The following is a 22,509-nucleotide window of genomic DNA, read 5'->3' on the forward strand; positions in this document are numbered from 1 at the left end:
CTTATATACTTTCTGATTCCAAAATTTTTGTTTGGTTCTTTCTTACAGTTTCTATCTTTTTTTTTTTTGCAGTACGCGGGCCTCTCACTGCTGTGGCCTCTCCCGTTGCAGACCACAGGCTCCGGAAACACAGGCTCGGCGGCCATAGCTCACGGGCCCAGCCGCTCCGCGGCATGTGGGATCCTCCTGGACCAGGGCATGAACCCGTGTCCCCTGCACCGGCAGGCAGACTCTCAACCACTGCGCCACCAGGGAAGCCCACAGTTTCTATCTTTATTGGTAGTCTTTACTTTGTGAGATTTTCCTTAAGGTCTTTAGATATCATTTTCTTTAGATCTTTGAACATTATTTAAAAATGGTTGGGGGCTTCTCTGGTGGCGCAGTGGTTAAGAAGCCACCTGCCAATGCAGGAGACACAGGTTCGAGCCCTGGTCTGGGAAGATCCCACATGCCGTGGAGCAGCTAAGCCTGTGCGCCACAACTACTGAGCCCGCGTACCACAACTACTGAAGCCTGTGCACCTAGAGCCCATGCTCCGCAAGAGAAGCCACCGCAGTGAGAAGCCCGCGCACCACAATGAAGAGTAGCCCCCGCTCGCAGCAACTAGATAAAAGCCTGTGCGCAGCAACTAAGACCCAGAGCAGCCAAAAATAAATATAAATAAGTAAATAATTTAAAAAATAAATAAAATAAAATAAAAATGGTTGATTTCAAGTCCTTGTCTAATATAACCAATGTCCGGGCTTCTCCCCATACAGTTTCTATTAACTACTTTTTTTTCATGTGAATGGGCTGTAGTATACTATTTTTTGGCATGTTTCATAATTTTTTATTGAAAGCTAGACATATTTATTTATTTATTTTTATTTATTTATTTTTTTGCGGTACGTGGGCCTCTCACTGTTGTGGCCTCTCCCGTCGCGGAGCACAGGCTCCGGACGCGCAGACTTAGCGGCCATGGCTCACGGGCCCAGCCGCTCCGCTGCATGTGGGATCTTCCCGGACCGGGGCACGAGCCCGTGTCCCCTGCATTGGCAAGCGGACTCCCAACCACTGCGCCACCAGGGAAGCCCGACATATTTATTTTTAATTAAAAAAAATTTTATTTAAAGCTACATTTCTTTCTTTTTTATTTATTTATTTTTTGCGGTACGCGGGCCTCTCACTGTTGTGGCCTCTCCCGTTGCAGAGCACAGGCTCTGGATGTGCAGGCTCAGCGGCCATGGCTCACGGGCCTAGTTGCTCCGTGGCATGTGGGATCTTCCCGGACCGGGGCACAGACCCGCATCCCCTGCATTGGCAGGCGGACTCTCAACCACTGCACCACTAGGGAAGCCGTCTTTCTTTTTTAAAATATTTATTTATTTATTTGGCTGCCTCGGGTCTCAGTTGTGGCATGCAGGATCTTCGTTGCAGCATGCAGGATCTTTCATTGCGACACGCAGCCTTCTCTCTATTTGTGGCTCATGGGCTCCAGAGCACGTGGGCTCAGTTGCCCTGTGGCACGTGGGATCTTAGTTCCTCGACCAGGAATCCAACCTGTGTCCCCTGCATTGGAAGGAGAATTCTTAACCACTGGACCACCAGGGAAGTCCCTAGACATTTTTGATATAATGTTGGCAACTCTGCAAATCAAATCTCCATCCCCAGGGATTGTTGTTGCTCTTCGATGCTTTCCCTGGCCCGATTCTGTAATCTTCGTAATCTAAACTGTATGTAGCCACTGAAATCTCCCCTTAGTTTAGCTTAGTGATCAGCTAATGACAGGACAAAGATTTCTTCAAATGCCTTGAATGTTCTGCACCCTCCAGTGATTGCTAGATTATTTTCTCAGTTACCATGGTAGTGAGGCTGCAGGTGTCACAGCTACCGCAGAGAAAGGGGAATATGAATAGAGCAAGTTAAAACACCACAAAGGTCAAGATTCAGCCAATTTCATTGAATAAATGCTGTTCAGATTGTTTTAAGCCTCTGGTTAGTTTCCACAGTTCTAAAAAAAAGTTGATTTTGACCATTTGTGCAGTGTGCTTGTTGCTTTTATGGTTGAACAGATTTTTGGAGGTCCTTACTTTCTCATTCAAGAAATATTTCTTGAAGAGTGCTTTTGACAATCAGCTTTTGTCAAGTGCAAGTGCTTTTCTAGGTGGACAGTGATTAGAGTTTAGAACCCACTAAGGGTAGATTGCACTAGAAAACCTCCATCATTTTGTTTTAGGGCCCCAAAGGGCTACATTCTAGGAATAAGGGTGATTGAAAGCAAACTGCAGCTCATCTTTGAATTATTTTAAATTTTTGAATCAGATATGATGATCCAGCGTGCTAGCGTTTCTCAGTTTCTCATGGTGCTAATACTCTAGACACCTGGAAGAAACAAACTTGAATCTTCTCCGTATAAACAGTGTCATTCCAGGCGCCATGTTATTTCTATTAACAATACTGTAAATACAGGCATACCTCAGAGATATTGGGGGTTCAGTTCCAGACTACGACAGTAAAGCTAGTACTGCACTAAAGTGAGTCACAAATTTTTTAGTTTCCCAGTGCATATAAATGTTAGGTTTATGCCATGCTATAGTCTATTAAGTGTGCAATGAACAAATGTGCATGTCTTAATTAAAAAATAATGTGTTGGAAAAATGGCACTGATAGACTTGCTCAACACAGGGTGACACAAACCTTTAATTTGTAAAAAAAAAAAAATGCAGTATCTGCAAAGTACAATAAAGTGAAGCACAATAAAATGAGATACGTCTGTGCTATGTTTGGCAATTTTTAAAAAGGAATATATTTATATTATACACATGTAGGCACATATGTGTATATATTTTTTGAATATATATTACATATATACACACGTGTGTGTATATACACATACATATGTCATGTATTTATTATGTGAAATACATATATATATGTATATCTACTTGAATTTAATTGAGAAGTTAATGAAGCAAAGAAGAATAAGAAGGTGAAGATACAGAACGACAGAAACCCAGAGATGATGAGAGCTGCATTTGGGTCCTTTTTCTTTAGGGAAATATGCTAATTCTGGAAGAGGCAGCTGAAACATTGAAAAGCTGTGGAGCACTTTTGAAGTCTTAGGGATCAAAAGCTGGAGGCCAGGGCCCCCAAGCTAGTGGTAGTTGTGAGTCTTCTCCCCACTATTTGGGCTGTGAATCTGAAGAGCTGCAAACTAGGAGTAAAGAGCTATAGGTAGATCAACTCTGAATGATACTAGTCCTTGAATATGGATTCAGATGAACTCTGACTGCTAGTTTTACTGCCCACTTGCCAAAAGCAAATAAAAACCCTCTGAAGGAAGATAACATTATCCTGGGCGTCAGATTTTTGTGCAATATCTAGCAATCAATAAATAATAACCAAGAATACAAGAGAGAAAATGAAGGGACTGAAAAACTAAGAAAACCAACAGATAATTGATCCAGATGCACAGAGGATTCAGATAGATGAGTAGTCAGACACATTTTAAAATAGCTACACTTAAGTTCAGAGGAATGGAAGACAACATTAAGAATTTTAGCAGGGCTTCCCTGGTGGTCCAGCGGTTGAGAGTCCACCTGCCGATGCAGGGGACACGGGTTCGTGCCCTGGTCCGGGAGGATCCCACGTGCCACAGAGCGGCTGGGCCTGTGAGCCATGGCTGCTGAGCCTGCGTGTCCGGAGCCTGTGCTCCGCGGCGGGAGAGGCCACAACAGTGAGAGGCCCGCGTACAGCAAAAAAAAAAAAAAAAAAAAAATTTTAGCAAACAGAAACTGGGGAAAAATGGAAATTTCTAGAACTAAAAATTATAATAACCAGAATTAAACACTTAGTGAATGGGTGTATTAGGTTGCTAGGGCTGCCAGAACAACGGCTTAAACAGTAAAAATTTATTTCCTCACAGATCTGTGGGATGGGAAGTCCAAGATCAAGATGCTGTGCTGGCAGGGTTGGATTCTTCTGAGGCCTCTCTCCTTGTCTTATAGATGGCTGTCTTCTCTCTGTGTCACATAGTCTCTACTGCATGTGTGTCTATGTCCCAGTCTCCTCTTCTTAGAAAGACACCAGTCATATTTGATTAGGGCCCACCCCAGTGACCTTTTTTAAACTGAATAACCTCTCTAAATATCTGTTTCCAAATACAGTCACATTTTGGGTGTGGCAGGTTAGGACCTCAACACAAATTTTGGAGAAACACAGCTCTGTGCATAACAGTGGGCAACAGTAGTTTAGACTTAATTGAGGAAATTAAGAGACAATTGAAAGATAGGTAAGAAGAAAATAATCAAACTGCACTGAGATACGGAGGGTTAGAAAATATAACAAGGCAACAGACGTGGGAGTTATGGAGTTAAAATATATTATACACGTAAGTGGTCCAGAAGGAGGTTAGAGAGAGCAGAGGGCAGAAAAACAATGGTAAAGAATATTGCAAAAGTGTTAGAAGACATTAAGTCACAGATACGAGAAATCCAACAAATCCCAAGCAAGATATAAAAAGAAAAGTACACTTAGGCACATTAGAGTAAAACTGTTGAAAGTAAAGACAAATATATATATACATATTAAGGCAAGTCAAAGGAAAATAAAAGAGGTTACCTTCAAGGAGCAACAAATTGACTAATAGCGAACTAGTCAAAAGAAACAGTTTAAGCCACAAGATAATAAAATAATAGCTACAAAATGCTGAAAGAAAATAACTACCAATATAAAATCCAATATCCACTAAAAGTAACTTCTAATAAGGTGAAAAAAGACACTTTGTGGCAAATAAAAAATTGAGAATGCTTGTCACCGGCAGATTTGCACTGAAGGAAAATACAAAAGAGCATTTTTCACCTACAAGGAAAATTACCCCAGAAAACACTTAGAAATGGTTAAAGGAATAAATACAGGAATAAAAGTGCCAAGTATGGGGATAAATTTAAATGAATACCTACCATCTAAAATAATAATGTTTTTGAGTGGATATATATTCATTTGTATGTATAAATTTCAAATTGATGACAGTAATAGCGCGTATATCTGGAAGAAGTAAATGAAGTTCCAGTGCCTTTAGTTTCTTGAATTGTTGAGGAAAAGGTGAAAGTACTAATTTATATTACAGTTTGATACACTAAGAGCTATGTTGTAATTTCTAGGGTAGCCACTAAAAGAATGAAAAAAGAGTTATGTAACAATCAAAATGAGAGAAGAGAAAATAACAAAAATTTTTTTAAGGAAGAAAGGAAAAGAATATAGAACAAATAGCAAGCAGTACTTGGACCTTGAAAATGTTATGCTAAGTGAAAGAAGCCAGTCATAAAAGACCACGTTTTATATGATTCCATTCATAAGAAATGTTCAGAACAGGGAAGTTTACAGAATCAGAAAGTAGGTCAGTGGTTGCTTAGGGCTAAGCTGGGGAGAGAATAGGAGGTGGGTAGAATGGTGGTAGTTTAAGAGTGTGGGGCTTCTTGTTGAGGTGATGAAAATGTTATAAAATAAATTGTGATGGTTTTACATATCTGTGGATATACTAAATACTGAATTTTACACTTTAAATTGATGAATTATATGGTGTGTGGATTATGTCTGAATAAATAAATTTTTTTAAAAAATTTAAAGAATCATATAGAAATTCTGGACTTCTAAAATGTAATAAATGAAAATTTCAGTAGAGGGGCCTAACATCAGATTGGATTAAGCAGAAGAAATAACTAGCAAATTTGAAGATAGGTCAGTTGAGATTATTGAGTGTGAAGAAAAGAAAGAAAAAAGTAAGGAAAATTAATAGAGGCTCAGAGATCTGTGGGACACCGTCAGCCATAGCAATATAAACATAATGTGATTCCCAGAAGGGGAGTAGTGAGAGAGAATTGGGAACAAAGGACATTGGAAGGAATAATAGCCAGAAATTTCCAAAATTAATAAGGTAATCAGTTCATCCAAGAAGCCTAACGAACACTAAGTAGGAAAAACTCAAAGATACCCATACCTAGACACAACCAAGTAAGACTGCTAAAAGACAAAGAGGGCATCTTGAAAGCACCAAGAGAATTGCTCATTATGTTCAAGGCATCTTCAATAAGATTAAGAGCTGACTTCTCATCAGAAATCATGGAGTCCAGAAGGCAATGGGATGACATATTCCAAATGCTGGAAGAAAAAGAAGGTTGAATAAGAATTGTATATCCAGAAAAGCTGCTGTTGAGAAATAAAGGAGAAACCTTGACAATAATATTATGCTCAGTGAAAGAAGCTAGACATAAAAAGCCACATATTTATATTATTCCATTTCTATGAAATATCCAGAATAGGAAAATTTGTAGAGACAGAAAAGAGATTACTGGTTTCCAGGCATTGAGGATGCTGGCAGGAATAGGATGCTGGCAGTAACTGCTAAGGGGTATAGGGTTCTTTTGGGGGTGTTGAAAATATTATGGAATTAGGTAGTGTTGATAGGTATATAACTTTGTGAGTATACTAAAACCACTGAATTATACTCTTTGAAATGGTGAATTTTATGTGATTTACATGTCATTTTTTTTTTTATTGGAGAAAGTAAGACTCTCAGATAAACAAAAACTAGGGGGATTTGTCACTAGCAGACCTGTCCTACGAGAAATACTTAAGGGAGTCCTTCAGGTAGAAATGAAATGACACTAGACAGTAATTTGTATCCACATGAAGAAGTAAGTACCACCAGGAAAGGTAACTATATAGGTAAACATAAGGAGAGCAAAAATATATTTTTGTTTGTAATTTTTCTTGTAGTCTGTGTCTTAAGAGACAAGTGCATAAAGTGGTAAATATAAATCTAAGTGGATATGCATACAGTGTATAAAGATATAATTTGTATGACAATAAAGGCACAAAGTAGAGGGGAGGGAATGGAGCCATAACAGGAGCAAAGTTTTTGAATAATACCAAAATTAATTTTGTATTGGGACTTCCATGGTGGTCCAGTGGTAAAGAATCTGCCTTACAATGCAGGGGACGCAGGTTCTATCCCTGGTCAGGGAACTAAGATCCTACATGCCACAGGGCAGCTAAGCCCACGTGCCACAACTACTGAGCTCACGTGCACCTCAACTAGAGCCCATGTGCCGCGAATTACAGACCCCATGTGCTCTGGAACCCGCGTGCCACAACTGCAGAGCCCACATGCCCTGGAGCCTGTGTGCCACGACTAGAGAAGAGTAAACCTGCACACCACAAGTAGAAGTCCGTGTACCACAACGAAGAGCCCGCGCACCGGTGCAACGACAGATCCCACGTCTAAGACCCAACACAGCCAAAAATAAATAAAATAAATAAATAATAAATAAATCATCTTTTTAAAAAATAAATTTATTTACTTATTTTTAGCTGCATTGGGTCTTCACTGCTGCACGTGGGGGGCTTTCTCTAGTTGCGGCGAGCGGGGTCTACTCTTCATTGTGGTGCATGGGCTTCTCACTGTGGTGGCTTCTCTTGTTGCAGAGCACGGGCTCTAGGTGCGCGGGCTTCAGTAGCTGTGGCACACAGGCTCAATAGTTGTGGCTCATGGACTCTAGAGAACAGGCTCAGTAGTTGTGGCTCACAGGCTTAGTTGCTATGAGGCGTTTGGGATCTTCCTGGACCATTGCTCAAACCCGTGTCCCCTGCACTGGCAGGCGGATTCTTAACCACTGCGCCACCAGTGGTTTAAATCTTTAAAAGAATCTTTAAATCTTTTAAATCTTTAAAAAGAATTTTGTATTAACTGACCAAATGAGATTGTTATAAGTTAATATGTTAACTGTAATCGCCAGGTGAAACACTAAGAAAATAACTCTGAAAAATAAAAGGAACGACAAGGGAATTAATATGGTAACTAGAAAATGTCTATTTAATACAAATTAAGGCAGTTGAGGAAGAATAGAGGGACAAAAAAGATATAAGCCATGTGGAAAAAAATAGTAAAATGGCAGATGTAAATCTTACTGTATCAGTAATTACATTCAATGTAAATGGACTAAACACCAAAGGTAGAGATTAGCAACTTGGATTAAGTGAAAATATGAAGATGTGCTTTCTCCAAGAGACATATTTTAGTTTCAAAGACACAGGAGGTTGAAAGTAAAAGAATGGAACAAGATAAACCAAAAGAGAGCTGGAGTAGCTATACTAATAACAGGCAAAACAGACTTTAAGATAACAATTCTTACTAAAGACAAGAAAGGACATTTCGTAATGGCAAAAGGGTCAATCCATGAGGAAGTCATAAAATATAAACATATATGAAACTAACAACATACATCCAAAAATATATGGAACAAAAACTAACGTAAGTGAAAGGAGAAATAGACAATTCTACAGTAATAGATGGAGATTTCAAAACTTCATTTTTGATAATGGATAGAACAGTTAGAAATAAGATCAACAAGGAAATAAAATACTTGAACAACTCTGCGATCCAACTCAACCTAACAGACATCAACAGAACACACACCAACAGAACACACATTCTTCTCAAATGTGCGTGACACATTCTCCATGATAGAACATATGTCAGGTTATAAAACAAGACTCAGTACATCTTAAAGGATTAAAATCATGCAAAATATGTTCTGAAACCACAATAGAATGAAATTAGAATATAATATGTGGGACATTTGGGAAAGTCACAACTATATGGAAATTAAACAATATTCCCAAGTAACCAGGAGGTCAAAGAAGAAATCAAAAGGGAGATTAGAAAACACTTTGAGATAAATGAAAATAAAGACAAAACATACCAAAACTTGTGGATGTATGTAAAAAAGTGCTTAGAAGGAAAATTTATAGCTGTAAACACCTATAATAAAGAAGAAAAATCTCCAAATAGCCCAAGTTCCACCTTAAGAAATTAGAAAAAGAAGAGCAAACTAAACTCAAAGCAAGAAAGAAGGAATTGATAGAGATTATAGCATAGAGAAATGAAATGCAAAATTGAAAAACAACAGAGAAAATCAATAAACCACAAATTGATTATTTGAAAAGATCAACAGAATTGATAAGCCTTTAGCTAGACCACCCATGAAAACGAGAAGATCAGATACTAAAATCTGGAATGAAAAAGACTACACTACTGACCTTACAGAAATAAAAAAAGGATTTTAAGAAAATACTATGTATGAATCGCTGTATGCCAAGAAATTAGGTAACCTAAGTGAAATGGACAAACTCCAAGAAGGGCACAAACTATCAAAACTTTTTAGTTATACCAAACATTTTAAGAATTAATACTCTTTCACAAACTCTTCCAAAAAATAGGAAAGGAGGGAACACTTCCCAGTTCGTACCATAAGGCCAATATTACCTTGATACTAAAGCTAAACAAAAATACCACAAGAAAACTGCGGAAGACATCCAGACTGGAAAGGAAGAAGTTAAACTATGTCTGTTTCTATTTGACATTATCTTACATATAGAAAACCCTAAAGAATAAACACACTCTATTGTAGCTAGTAAAAGAGTTCAGCAAGGTTGAGGATACAAGACTGCTGTACAATAGTCAACTATTTCTTTACACTAGCAATGGTCAATCCAGAAATGAAATTAAAATAATTCCATTTATAACAGCATAAAAGAGAACTATGTAGGAAAATGTTTAGCAAAAGAAGTGCAAAAAATATACTGAACACTGCAGAACATTGTTGAAAGAATTGAAGAAGACCTAAGCAAAAGGAAAGACAACCCATATTCAAGACTTAATATTGTTAAAATGGTAGTACTCCTTACATTAATCTACAGATTCAAGGAAATACATATCAAAAGTCTAACATTTTTTTTCGCAGGAATAGACAAATTGATTTTCAAATTCATATGGAAATGTGAAAAATTCTAGAATAGGCAAAACAATTTTGAAAAAGAAGAAAATTGAAGGACTCATACTTTCTGAATTCAAAACTTACTACAAAGCTAGAGTAAACAAGACAGTCTGGTACTGAAATGGAAAGAGACGTAGAGATCAGTTGAGAGTCCAGAAGTAAACCTGTGTGCTTATGGTAAACTGATTTCTGCAAGGGTGACATTCAATGGCGAGAAAGCATAGTCTTTTCAGGAAATGGTGCAGGGAGTACTGGATATCCACATGCAAAAGAATGAAGTTGGATCCTTGCCTCACACAATATATAAAAAATAACTTCAAATGGATGAAAGACCTAAATATAGGAACTAAAACTATAAAACTCTAGATGATGGCATAGGTTTATATCTTTGTGACCATTTAACAGACAACAGTTTATTAGATATGATACTGAAAGCAAAAAGCAAGTCAAGAAAAACATAAATCAGACTTCATCAAATTCAAAATATTTTGTGCTTCAAAGTACAAGAAAGTGAAAAGACAACCCATGGAATGGGACAGAATCATTCATCTGGTATATCTAGTACAGGTATAGTTTCCAGAATATACAGCTGAAAAACAAAGAGACAAATAACCCAGCATAAAAATATGCAAACATTTGAATAGACATTTCTCCAAAGAGCATATACAAATAGATGAGAAGCACATGAAGAGAGCTTAATATCATTAGTCATTAGGGAAGTGGAAATCAAAATCACAATGAGGTACCACTTCACATGAAAACCAGATAAAGGCATTACAATAAAGGAAGCTACAGATCAATATTTCTCATGATTATAGATGCAAAAATCTTCAAACAGAATATTAGTAAAGCAAATCTAACAATGCATAAAAAGAATTATACACCATAACTGTTCTGAGTTGAATACTGCCTCTCCAAATTCATGTCCACCTCGATCCTGTGAATGTGATGTCATCTGGAAATAGGGTCTTTGCAGATTCAGTCAGGTTAAGATGAGGTTAGGCTGGATTAGGGTGGGCCCTAAGCCAATGATGTATTCTTAAGAAGAGGGAAGTTTGGTCAGAGTCTTAGAAGGTCATGTGAAGGAGCAGAGACACAGACACACAGGAGAAGGCACTGGAAAGGTGGAAGCAGAGATCGGAGTGATGTATCTACAAGCCAAGAAACACTAAGGATTGCCAGAAACCACCAGAAGCTAGAATAGGCAAGGAAGTATTCTTTCCTAGGGCCTTTGGAGGAAGCATGCGAACCTGCTGATACCACAGTTCTGGACTTCTGCCCTCCAGAACTGTGAGAGAATACATTTCTGCTGTTCTAAGCAACCCAGTTTGTGGTTGTTACAGCAACCCTTAAAAAGGATACAACAACCAAGTGGTTTGTATTCCAGTTATGCAGGCCTGGTTCAGCATTTGAAAATCAATCAGTGTGGTCTGTCACATCAACAGGCTAAAGAAGAAAAATCCTATCATGTCAACAGATGCAGAAAAAGTATTTGACAAAAGTCAACTCCCATTCGTGATTAAAAAAACAAAAAAGAAAAACAAGCAAACAAAAAACAACAACAAACCTCCCAGCAGACTAGAAGTATAGGGGGAACTTCATAAACTTAATACAGAACATCTACAAAAATCCTGCAGCTAACCTTATACTTAATTGTGAGAAACTAGATACTTTTCCCCTAGGATCAAGAACAAGACAGTTACTTCTTCTCTCACCACTCCTATTCAGCATCATACTGGAAGTCCTAGCTAATGCAAAAAGACAAAAGGAAGTAAAAGTTATACAGTCAAAAAGGAGGAAAAAAAACTTTGCAGGTAGCATGGTGTCTATGTATACAGCTCAAGAAATCAACAACAACAAAACTGCTGGAATTACAAGGTTGCAGAATACAACATAAATATACAAAATTAAATTGCTGAAAAAACCCACAAAATCAATTCCTTTTCTATATATCAGCAATGAACAATTGGCATTTGAAATTAAAAACAATACCATTTGTATTCGCACCAAAAAATGAAACATTAGATGTAAGTCTAACAAAGCTTATATAAGATTTACATGAAGAAAACTCTAAAACTCTCATGAAAAATATCAAATATCTAAATAAATGGAGAGATATCCCATGTTCATTGATAGGAGGACTCAATATTGTTAAGATGTCAGTTCTTCCCAATTTATCGATTCACTGTAGCCCTAGTCAAAATCCCAGCAAGTTACTCTGCAGATATTTACAAACAGATTGTAAAGTTTAAATAGGTAAAAGACACAGGGTAACCAACACAGTACCTAAGAACCAAATCGGAGGACTTTTGTTACTCAAAGCGTTACTATGAAGCTACAGTAATATAGATGGTGTGGTATTGACAAAAAGAAAAATAGACATGTCAAGGTAACAGAATTGAGAGCCCAGAAGTAGACCTATACAAATAGATTCCAGTGATCTTTGATAAAAGATCATGGGCCACTTCAATGGAAAAGGAGAATCTTTTCAACAAGTGGTGCTGGAACAGCTGCCCATCCACATGCAAACAAACAAAACAAACAAAAACTATACCCAGATCATATACCTTTCACAAAAATTAACTCAAAATTATCACAAACTTATCTTTAAAATGCAAAAGTTTAAAAAGTATAGAAGATAACATAGAAAATCTTGGTGACCTTGGGTTTGGTGATGACTTTTTGATACCAAAGCACTATCCATGAAATAAAGAACTGATAAACAGGACTTAATTAAAATAAAAAAACAACTTCTGTGAAACTTCTGTGAGAGGCATTAAGAGAATGAAAAGAAGCTACAGACTGGGAGAAAATATTTGCAAAACATATCTGATAAAATACTGTTATCTGAAATATACAAAGAACTCTTAAAATCTCAATAAGAAAACAACCTAATTAAAAGATGGGCAAAAGACTTGAACAGACTTCTCACCAGTGAAGATATACAGATGGCAAATAAGCATATGAAAAGATACTCAGTATAACATTAGGGAATGGCAAATTAAAACAAGATACCACTACACATCTATTAGAATGGCCAAAACCTAAAACACTGACAACACCAAATGCTAGTGAGGATGGGGAGCAATGGGAACTCTCATCATTGTCTGAGGGAATGTGAAATGGTACAGCCACTTTGGAAGGCAGTTTGGTAGTTTCTTACAAAACTAAACATACTCTTACTATACGATTCAGCAGTCACACTCCTTAGTATTTACCCAAATGAGGTGAAAACATATGTCCACACAAAAACCTGCACAAAGATTTTTATAGCAGCTTTATTTATAATTGCCCAAACTGGAAGCAACGAAGATGTTCTTCAGTAGATGAATGGACAAATAATCTATGGTACATCCAGACAATTAAATACTCAGCAGTAAACAGAAATGAGCTATCAAGGCATGGGAAGATATGGAGGAATCTTTTTTTTTTTTTTTTTGGTGGTACGCGGGCCTCTCACCGTTGTGGCCTCTCCCGTTGCGGAGCACAGGCTCCGGACGCGCAGGCTCAGCGGCCATGGCTCATGGGCCCAGCTGCTCCGCAGCACGTGGGATCTTCCCGGACCAGGGCACGAACCCGTGTCCCCTGCATTGGCAGGTGGACTCTCAACCACTGCGCCACCAGGGAAGTCCTGGAGGAATCTTAAATGCATATAACTTAAGTGGAAAAACCCAATCTGTAAAGGCTACATACTATATAATTCCAACTATAGGACATTCTGGGAAAGACACAAAACTACGGACACAGTAAAAAGATCAGTGATTGCCAGAGGTTTGGGAGGGTGAGGAAGGGAAGTATAAATAGGGAGCACAGGGGGTTTTTAGGGCTGTAAAAGTACTATAATGGTAGATAAATGACATGCATTTCTTAAAGCCTATAGAATGTAGAAGAGAGTGAATGCTAATATAAACTGTGGACTTTAGTTAATAGTAATGTATCAATATTTATCAGTTGTAACAAATGCACCACCCTAATGTAATATGGTAACAATAGGGGAAACCATGTGTATGGTTGGTGGGGAAGGTGTATACGGGAACTCTGTACCATGGCCTCAAGTTTTTTGTAAACTTAAAACTGGTCTGAAAAATAAAGTCTCTATTTAAAAGCATGCACACACAGTGAGATACCACCTCACACACACTAGGATGGCTAAAATAAAGAAGATAATAAGAGTGTTGTCAAGGATGTGGAGAAATTGGAACCTTCATACATTGCTGGTGGGACTGTGAAATGGTAGAGCTTCTTTGAAAAACAGTTTGGTATTTCGTCAGGATGTTAAACATAGAGTTACCATATGACCCAGCAATTCTACTCCTAGGTATAAACCAAGAGAATTGAAAACATATGTCCACACAAAACTTATATATGAATGTTCATAGCAGTATTATTCATAATAGCCAAAACTGGAAAAAACCCATATAATCGATGAATGGACAAATGTGATATAGCCTGTAATGTAATATCATTTGGCAACATAAGAGAATGAAGGACTGATACAACATGGGTGAACTATGAAAACATTATGCTCAGTGAAATATTTAGTCACAGAAGACCACATATTACATGATTCTGTTTGTCCAAAATGGGCTAATCCAAAGAAACAGAAAGTATGTTAGTGTGTTCCAGGAGTTGGGGTTAGGGTGGGCGATGGGAAATGACTGCTAATGGGTATGAGATTACCTTTTGGGGTGATGAATATGTTCTAAAATTAGATAGTGGTGATGGTTGCAAAATTCGATAAATGTAAAACTTTTGACTTTTATACCTTAAAAGAGTGTCTTTTATGGTATAGCAAATTATATCTCAATAAAGCTGTGATTTAAAAAAAAGCACCACTCCCAAACATCCATCTAGCTTACGTACCCTTGTGGAATCAGCAAAATCAACACATGCTGCCGGGGAAAAACAAGTTCAAAAGGCTGGCTTATTCCTCTGGGCCCCCATCCTTCCTCTGATACTGCCTTCAGGTAGATGTTTTTATATTTTGTCCAGCTTTTCCAGTTGTCCTCAGTGGCAGGGTTTCTTAGAAATCCTGGTCCACCACCTGAAGCCTTGTTGGCAAGCTTAATCTCATCTGTGGTTTTATTTTATTTTATTTTATTTTATTTATTATTTTTTTTTGCGGTACGCGGGCCTCTCACCACGGCAGCCTCTCCCATTGCGGAGCACAGGCTCTGGATGCACAGGCCCAGCGGCCATGGCCCACGGGCCCAGCCGCTCTGCGGCACGTGGGATCCCTCCAGACCAGGGCACGAACCCGTGTCCCTTGCACCGGCAGGCGGACCCCCAACCACTGTGCCACCAGGGAAGCCCTGTGGTTTTATTTAATATCTGTATTTAGATTTATATTTCTGGTCCAGCAAATTTTCTGGTCTCAAATTTTCTGGTCTAAGGAAATCTTTACCTTCTTAAATATTATTGACTTTTTTGTTTGTATAGGTATATATCAATAATTACCATATTAGAAGTTAAAACTGAGAACTTTTTAATGTTTTTTAATTTACTTTAAAAATAATAAGCTCAATATAGTTAATAACATAAATAACATTTATTTTATTTTTTATTTTAATTAGTTAATTTATTTTTGGCTGCATTGGGTTTTCGATGCTGCGCGCGGTCTTTCTCTACTTGCGGCAAGTGGGGGCTACTCTTCGTTGTGGTGCGTGGGCTTCTCATTGCGGTGTGCGGGCTTCTCGTCGCGGTGTGTGGGCTTCTCGTTGCGGTGTGCGGGCTTCTTGTTGCATTGGCTTCTCTTGTTGCAGAACATGGGCTCTAGGCACACAGGCTTCAGTTGTTGTGGCACGTGAGCTCAGTAGTTGTGGCTCATGGGCTCTAGAGCACACGCTCAGTAGTTGTGGTGCACTGGCTTAGTTGCTCCGTGGCACGTGGGAACTTCCCGGACCAGGGCTCGAACCCATGTTCTCTGCATTGGCAGGCGGGTTCTTAACCACTGCGCCACCAGCAAAGTCCCATAAATAACATTTTAAATTAAAAATTACTTTCAAAATGTTCGGTGATGTTTTACATTTTGGCAAGTGGCTTTAATGTTTGGGTTAGTAAAAGGCAAGTGAATATCCTACATTTAATTTATTGCAGTGTCACACATCATTTACTTTCTGGAAAATTCTACTGGATATTTATGAGCGAATTAGAGTGAAAATGGCAAGTAATGTAGTAGGAGTATTGTGAAATTAGTTTTGACTCTGTGCACTCCCTAAAACATCTAAGGGGAAGAATTGGAGCCCAGAGCACCCATTGAGAATCACTCTGGCCCATACCCTTCATCTGAGCTCCTAGACCACATGTGAGTCTGAGTGCCAGTGTTGCCTTCCACTCATGTGTGAAAATCAAAACCAAGCTACATTCTTGACACTTGCCTTAGCTTTAGCTCTCATGATTAGTAATCGCTTAATGTTGTGTTCATCTGTTATTTGGCCTGAGGGTTGAGAAGATTAAACTCAGCTGTAGTTAATTCAGCCCCTTTTGCTTTTCCTGTGGCTGTGGCTGTGGCTGTGGCTGTGGCTGTGGCTCTGGCTCTGGCTCTGGCTCTGACTTCATATTGCTGGACTGGTCTGACTAGTGTTCAACCCTGGAGACAGAAGGGAGTGGGCCACGGTATTGCCTTTGGAATCAAAAGCTTCAGGCAGCCAGTTTCCAATGTGTGAGAGTATAGGTTCTTTCTGCTTCTCAGTTCCACCTTCACTTCCCTTTTCTTAGCACAATTGGGAGGATCTTAGGGTGGAGAGTTATCTTGAGCAAGTGATTATTTGGGGACTCTTCCAAACCTCAGCCTGCCCTTTCTGCACCTGCCACTTCTAGTAGCTTGCCTGGCCTCTTCTTCCTTTTTTTCCCCCATTTTTTTTAATTGAGTAAAATACACATAACATAAAATTTACCATCTTAACCATTTTTAAGTATAACATTTCAGTGGTATTAAATACATTCAGAATGTTGGGCAGTCATCATCATCATCCATCTCCATAACTCTTTTTTTATCTTGTAAAACTGGAACTCTGTCCCCATAAAACTAATTCCCCATGCTGCCCTCCCCCTAGCCCGTTGCCACCACCCTTCTACTTCCTGTCTCTGATTTTGACTACCCTGAGTAGCTCATACACGTGGAATCATACTGTATTTGTCTTTTTGTGACTGGTTTATTTCACTTAGCATAATGTCTTCAGAATTGACCCATGTTGTAGTATTCAATACATTGCAGTGCTACCTGGAATCCTTTACCCGTCTTGCTGACTGAATTGTCTGCTAGTTCTTTCACTGAGGCATAATATTCACTTTTTCCTCTAGAGAACAAATGTCTTATACTTCTCTGTTCCCATAGCATTTTATTTATATTCTTTGTTATGTTATTTGTAATGTATTGAGAGTATTTACTTTGTGTCTGTCTCCCCAGTGTTAATTTGAGTTCCACTAATATTTGGAAGGTATCAAGATAATTTTTAAATTTTCTGAGGCTAGCACAGTGGCTCATATCTAGTGGTCATTAAGTGTTTGTTCAGTGAATGAATGGAATCACACATAAAAGAACATCTCAGACTTCCAGCAGATACTTATTTTCTACTTGATCCTCACTGTTGTATTCAGTGCTAGGGATAGTAAGCCAACAAGCACAGTCCTGCTTTCATTAATTTATTGTTTCATGTATTTACCCTAGTACTGAAGTGATTTAATAATGTATATTTAACGTTTATGTTTCAGTATTGTGATTTGTCTCATATTTTGACCCCCCTAGATCATAGTCTTATCATTTATGAAATGAAGAGAATGGACTAGATGACCTAGAGAAGTTACCATTGTTGACTGTTATTATTAGATTTGAAAGCTCCTTAATAACAGGAATCATGCCTTTCACTTCTACTGGAATCTTACATAGGGCCAAGTATAATGTCTCACACTCAGGAGTTGGTTAGCAGATTTTAAAGAAAGAGGTAATATCAGTGAATACTTCAGACGAATTTGATTCTATTTTTCACTCCATTGATCTTGTTAGATCCCTTCCCTGTGCTTCAGAATATCTGTATGTCCTTGATCTAGTTTGTTCTCAACTTTTGTTTGTAGCTTAAAAAAATTATATACGTATATACACACACTTTATCCCTCTTAACCCTGAGAAGAAGAAAAGTAAGGTGCTCATTTACATCCATTTTTCAAGTGAGGAAGCTGAGTCTTCAGGAGCATAGCTGAGGAGCAGCACATTCAGACTCAGTCCCAGGTCCCCTGACCCCAGACCCAGTGTAATTCTTCTCTGTTTCCTCATCTGTGAAATCAGGTTTTCTTCCAGATCTAAGTGCCTGTGTTACCCACCCTTTTACACAACGTATCAGTTAGGGGTCTTTGGGAAGTCACAGAAACGTGCTAACTTTAGCAAAATGGGGATTAATTGGTAAGATCATGGAGAGTCTCAGAGGATTCGTGAGAAGGTTGAGCGTCAAGCTGGGAAATGGATAGGGTTCCAGAAGCAGGGACCTGAAGAAGCACCACCACAAAGGGAAAAACTCCAAGTGTTTCTTATTCTCTGTCGAAGAGTCAGAGTGAGGGAGGAGTGTTCTTCTGGGGCAGTTTTGTTCCCCCAGTGGGCAGCCTAGAGACATTTTTGGTTATAACTTGAGAGAGATTGCTACTGGCATCTAGTGGGTAGAGGCCAGGAATGCTGCTAAACATCCTCTAGTGTCAGCCCCCAGTAAAAGGAATTCACTGGCCCTACATGTCAGTAGTGTTGAGGTTGAGAAGCCCTGGATTAGGGGAAGGTACCTTGATTAATAATCGCTCGAATTCCAATGTACCCTGTTGGAGGCAGGAGGACACTTAAAATGCTCTTACCAAAAAGAGGTGGAATAGATGCTAGACAGCCAAAAACAACATAAAAACAAAAAAGTACGACTGGGGCAATAATTCCAATCTTGGAATGTGAAGATGAATCACATGTTTGTAAATACAGTACTTGCGGGGTCTCAGAAAAAAGAGACATTTATAAAATATTTGAATTTTAAACTTAAACTCCAAAAAGATGCTAGGTGATTATTTATTATTAAAAAGGGTTCTTTGAAATGAAACTTAAATTTTCATGTAGAGTAACCTATAAAGAATATGTAGTATAAGCCTACCTAATTCAATGATAAATTAGGGTTTTGAGGGGAATTGTGAACAAAAACCTAGGATGAACCAAAATCAGAATCAAACTGTCACTAACTGAATTAAACCAAAGCACTTTATTTATTTATGTATTTCTTTGGCCATGCCACATGGCATGTAGGATCTTAGTTCACCAACCAGGGATCGAACCCGTGCCCCCTGCAGTGGAAGCATGGAGTCCTAACCACTGGACCGCCAGGGAAGTCCCTAAACCTAAGCACTTTAAAGAAAACTTATAGTTTAAAATGAAACAGCTTATTTTTTAAAATTATTGAAGTCACATACAACTAGAACATAATTATATTCTCTAAATGGGGAAAAAATTATTTTTCAAAACTGATTCAAGCCAGCATTTAATTTGATTTGGATCCACGGACAATTTACCAGGACTGGAGTTTACTTAGTTATATTAAGAATATTTAAAAAAAAAAAAGAATGTTTCACACTATACCTGATGGTAGGATAATATTTAGTAAAGGATCCCCTTTCATTTGTCAGCAACTTTGGATGTTGCTGATACACAGAAACGTGAGGATGGTGGATCTGTGGGATGTGCAGTTGTATGTTAGAATTTCTGCAGCAGTTCACCTTGTTTTTTGCCTAGACAGGTAATTAGTGTTAAATCCAAGTAGTAGGAAGATTGATTCAGCCCATAATTTTCCTTCCTCTTAACTTCTTTTCACACCGTTTCAGTATAAGCCGTATATATGTGACTCAGAGCCTGCTTATTTGGTTTCATATTTTATAACACCTTTGGTGTACCAGACCGGTTTTACTACCCTGAGGAAGTCTAGAAATGACTAGAAGCTGCTTCTCCCTGCCCTTCCAACATGATGGCTTTGGGTCCAGCTGTGAAAGGGACCTACTGCCGTGTCTCCAGGTTGTTCACTGAGTGAGCCTTTCTCTGCCTGTGGTCATTAGCCCCAGGGCCACACAGTTCACCTCAGCAGGGTGTTGTTTCAGGTGAACCACTGTCTCCCAGAGAAGATTGTGGTGTACCGTGATGGAGTGTCTGATGGCCAACTAAAGACAGTTGCCAGCTATGAGATTCCTCAGCTACAGAAGTGTTTTGAAGCTTTTGAGAATTATCATCCCAAGATGGTGGTATTTGTAGTTCAGAAGAAAATCAGCACCAGTGTGTACCTGTCTGCTACCGAGCACTTTGTGACTCCCTCCCCCGGGACTGTGGTAGATCATACAATAACAAGCTGTGAGTGGTAAGTGGGCGAGACACAGTATTTCAACAAGAATAGGTTGGAGAAGTTGTCTGTTCCCTGGGTATTGGAATGGGGAGGTTGCCTAGAGAGATGTGGAATGGAATCAGAGATTTTACTGTTAAAAAGTAAAATTTTAAAAACTATTTAAAAACACACAAACCAACAATGAAGCTTTTCCCTCTTAAGTATATAATATTGAACATACAGTCTTTTCCTAAGACTATGCATGCTTAACCTTCTGCACACAGATGTCATTTCTACCACCATTCTTAAATAGCCTGTTGAGTCAGGAGACCTGAATTCTCAGCCTAGTTTGGTCCTTGTATGTCCTTGATCCAGTCATTTGACCTCTCTGAGCCTTAGGTGAAGGAGCTAGAATGAGCTCCAAGATCTTTTCCAGCTCTGGCCAAATCCAACTATACCATTACTTTGTACTTTTTCCTTTCTAGGGTGGACTTCTACCTTCTTGCCCATCATGTACGACAGGGTTGTGGCATTCCTACCCATTATGTTTGTGTTCTCAACACTGCACACCTGAGCCCTGATCATATGCAGAGGTGAGCTGACCAGTAACCTACTCCTCACTTGTAAATAATTCAGGCCAGGGAGCTAAGGCTAAGACCTGGAATTTTAAAACCACTGAATTAGACAAACTGGATCACTGGTTTTTGGCTTAATAATTTTCTGATTCTCTTTGGAAGCATTTTGAATTTATCTTTTGAAGTTGGATTTCCTAATACTCATTTTCTCTTATATAATCAGAAAAGACAAATACTGCCCACTGCCAGGAATATTTACCCCTTGAGTTTCTTCTTGCCTTTCATGATAATGGTATCTTTTTGAGGTGCGACTGATAATCCTTGTTGTACACTAAAATTACTTGGAGACCTTTCAAAAAATACACCCAGGCTTCACGAACTCCAAGCATTCTGAGGCATTCGCATTTTTTTTTTTTTTGCGGAACGCGGGCCTCTCACTGTTGTGGCCTCTCCCGTTGTGAAGCACAGGCTCTGGACGCGCAGGCTCAGTGGCCATGGCTCACGGGCCTAGCCGCTCCGCGGCACGTGGGATCTTCCCGGACCGGGGCACGAACCCGTGTCCCCTGCGTCGACAGGCGGACTCTCAACCACTGCGCCACCAGGGAAGCCCGGGCATTCGCATTTTTAAAAACTGATTCTAATGATTATGACACACAGCCAGGTTTGAGATGCATTGCTCTTGCGCTCAGATTATATAAATACTTTGCTGGGGTACTTACCTTTCTGCAGCTTTTTCTTGAGGCAGAAAGCAAAAACAAAAACAAAAACATGTTCTCCTTACTGTTTTCCTTGTTTTGATATAAAAAGAGGAGCACCTAAAGTGGGAATTTCCCCATGCCCTTTTGACTTACAAATAGTGGAAATAGATACAATTCCACTTAAAAATAATGATTCCCAAAAGTTGCATCATCTGTTCCTCAGTCCCCCAGTTTGCTGGTTAAGTATGCTGTGTCACACACCCAGAAGTACATAATGTGCGCCAAATTGAAGATGAAAAGTGAAAAGGATCATGTTTTCTTCTTGGCCTACAGGTTGACTTTCAAACTGTGCCACATGTACTGGAATTGGCCTGGTACCATTAGAGTTCCAGCTCCTTGCAAGTATGCCCACAGGCTAGCTTTCCTGTCAGGACAAATCTTGCATCATGAACCAGCCATCCAGCTGTGTGAGAACCTGTTCTTCCTGTGACTGAACAATCAGGACATGGGCTGGTCAGAGCAATCAGACTTCTGAACTCAGCTGTGAACTCAGCTGTGCAGGATTAACAGTGACTGAAAGGGGTTTTGTGTTGGTGTTTTCCCTTTCACCACCCAGTAGAATAAGATATCTTTTTTTCTTTTCTCTTTTAAACCTGATATCACCAAGAAGCAGTTTCCACCCTAAGGATCAGCTAGAAATTGTCTCGTTGCCTTTGTAGAGCACATGGGGGTAGTCTGCTACTGCGTAGATGGGGTAGGTGAAGACAGGGGACCCTTCAGGAGCCTCCAAAGCCAACTTGAGCTGTAGAAACCCGCAGAAGCAGCGATTGCACTTACAAACTCTGTTTACTAATAAGCAGTTCCCATTTCTGGTGCCAGAGGTGATAATGAATGAAGTCTTTGCAAGTTTCTTAAAGTAGAGAGCTACTTTATTTGGGCAACTGGGAAAGGTAAGAAGGCAAGGTTTTTCAAGATATGCCTATTGCTGGAAAATGTGAAAGGCATGTAGTAAAACCAGCTGGTGGGATAGTCAGGCCCTTGCTGACCTAATCTTCTCTAGGGATTGAGTTAATGACACGTGACTTGAGCTGGC

The 22,509-nt window shown here is 39.1% G+C and overlaps 1 protein-coding gene across 2 annotated transcripts in view; it reads left to right on the top strand.

Moving 5' to 3' along the window:
* Positions 1-22,239, top strand: part of PIWIL2 (piwi like RNA-mediated gene silencing 2) — an 86,736-nt gene extending 64,497 nt beyond the window's left edge. The window contains exons 20-22 of one of the 2 annotated variants that reach the window (XM_027092025.1): positions 19,926-20,179; positions 20,629-20,736; positions 21,750-22,239. In XM_027092025.1, the coding sequence (XP_026947826.1) occupies positions 19,926-20,179; positions 20,629-20,736; positions 21,750-21,906 (519 nt within the window). In that variant the 3' untranslated portion in view covers positions 21,907-22,239. The remainder of the gene's footprint in view (positions 1-19,925; positions 20,180-20,628; positions 20,737-21,749) is intronic. The other variant, XM_027092026.1, reaches the window with a different exon arrangement.
* The last annotated feature ends 270 nt before the right edge of the window (positions 22,240-22,509 follow it).

Source organism: Aethalodelphis obliquidens, unplaced genomic scaffold (genome assembly GCF_003676395.1).
Source record: "Aethalodelphis obliquidens isolate GAN/ISIS:26980383/991018 unplaced genomic scaffold, ASM367639v1 scaffold74, whole genome shotgun sequence".
Taxonomy (NCBI): Eukaryota; Metazoa; Chordata; class Mammalia; order Artiodactyla; family Delphinidae; genus Aethalodelphis; species Aethalodelphis obliquidens.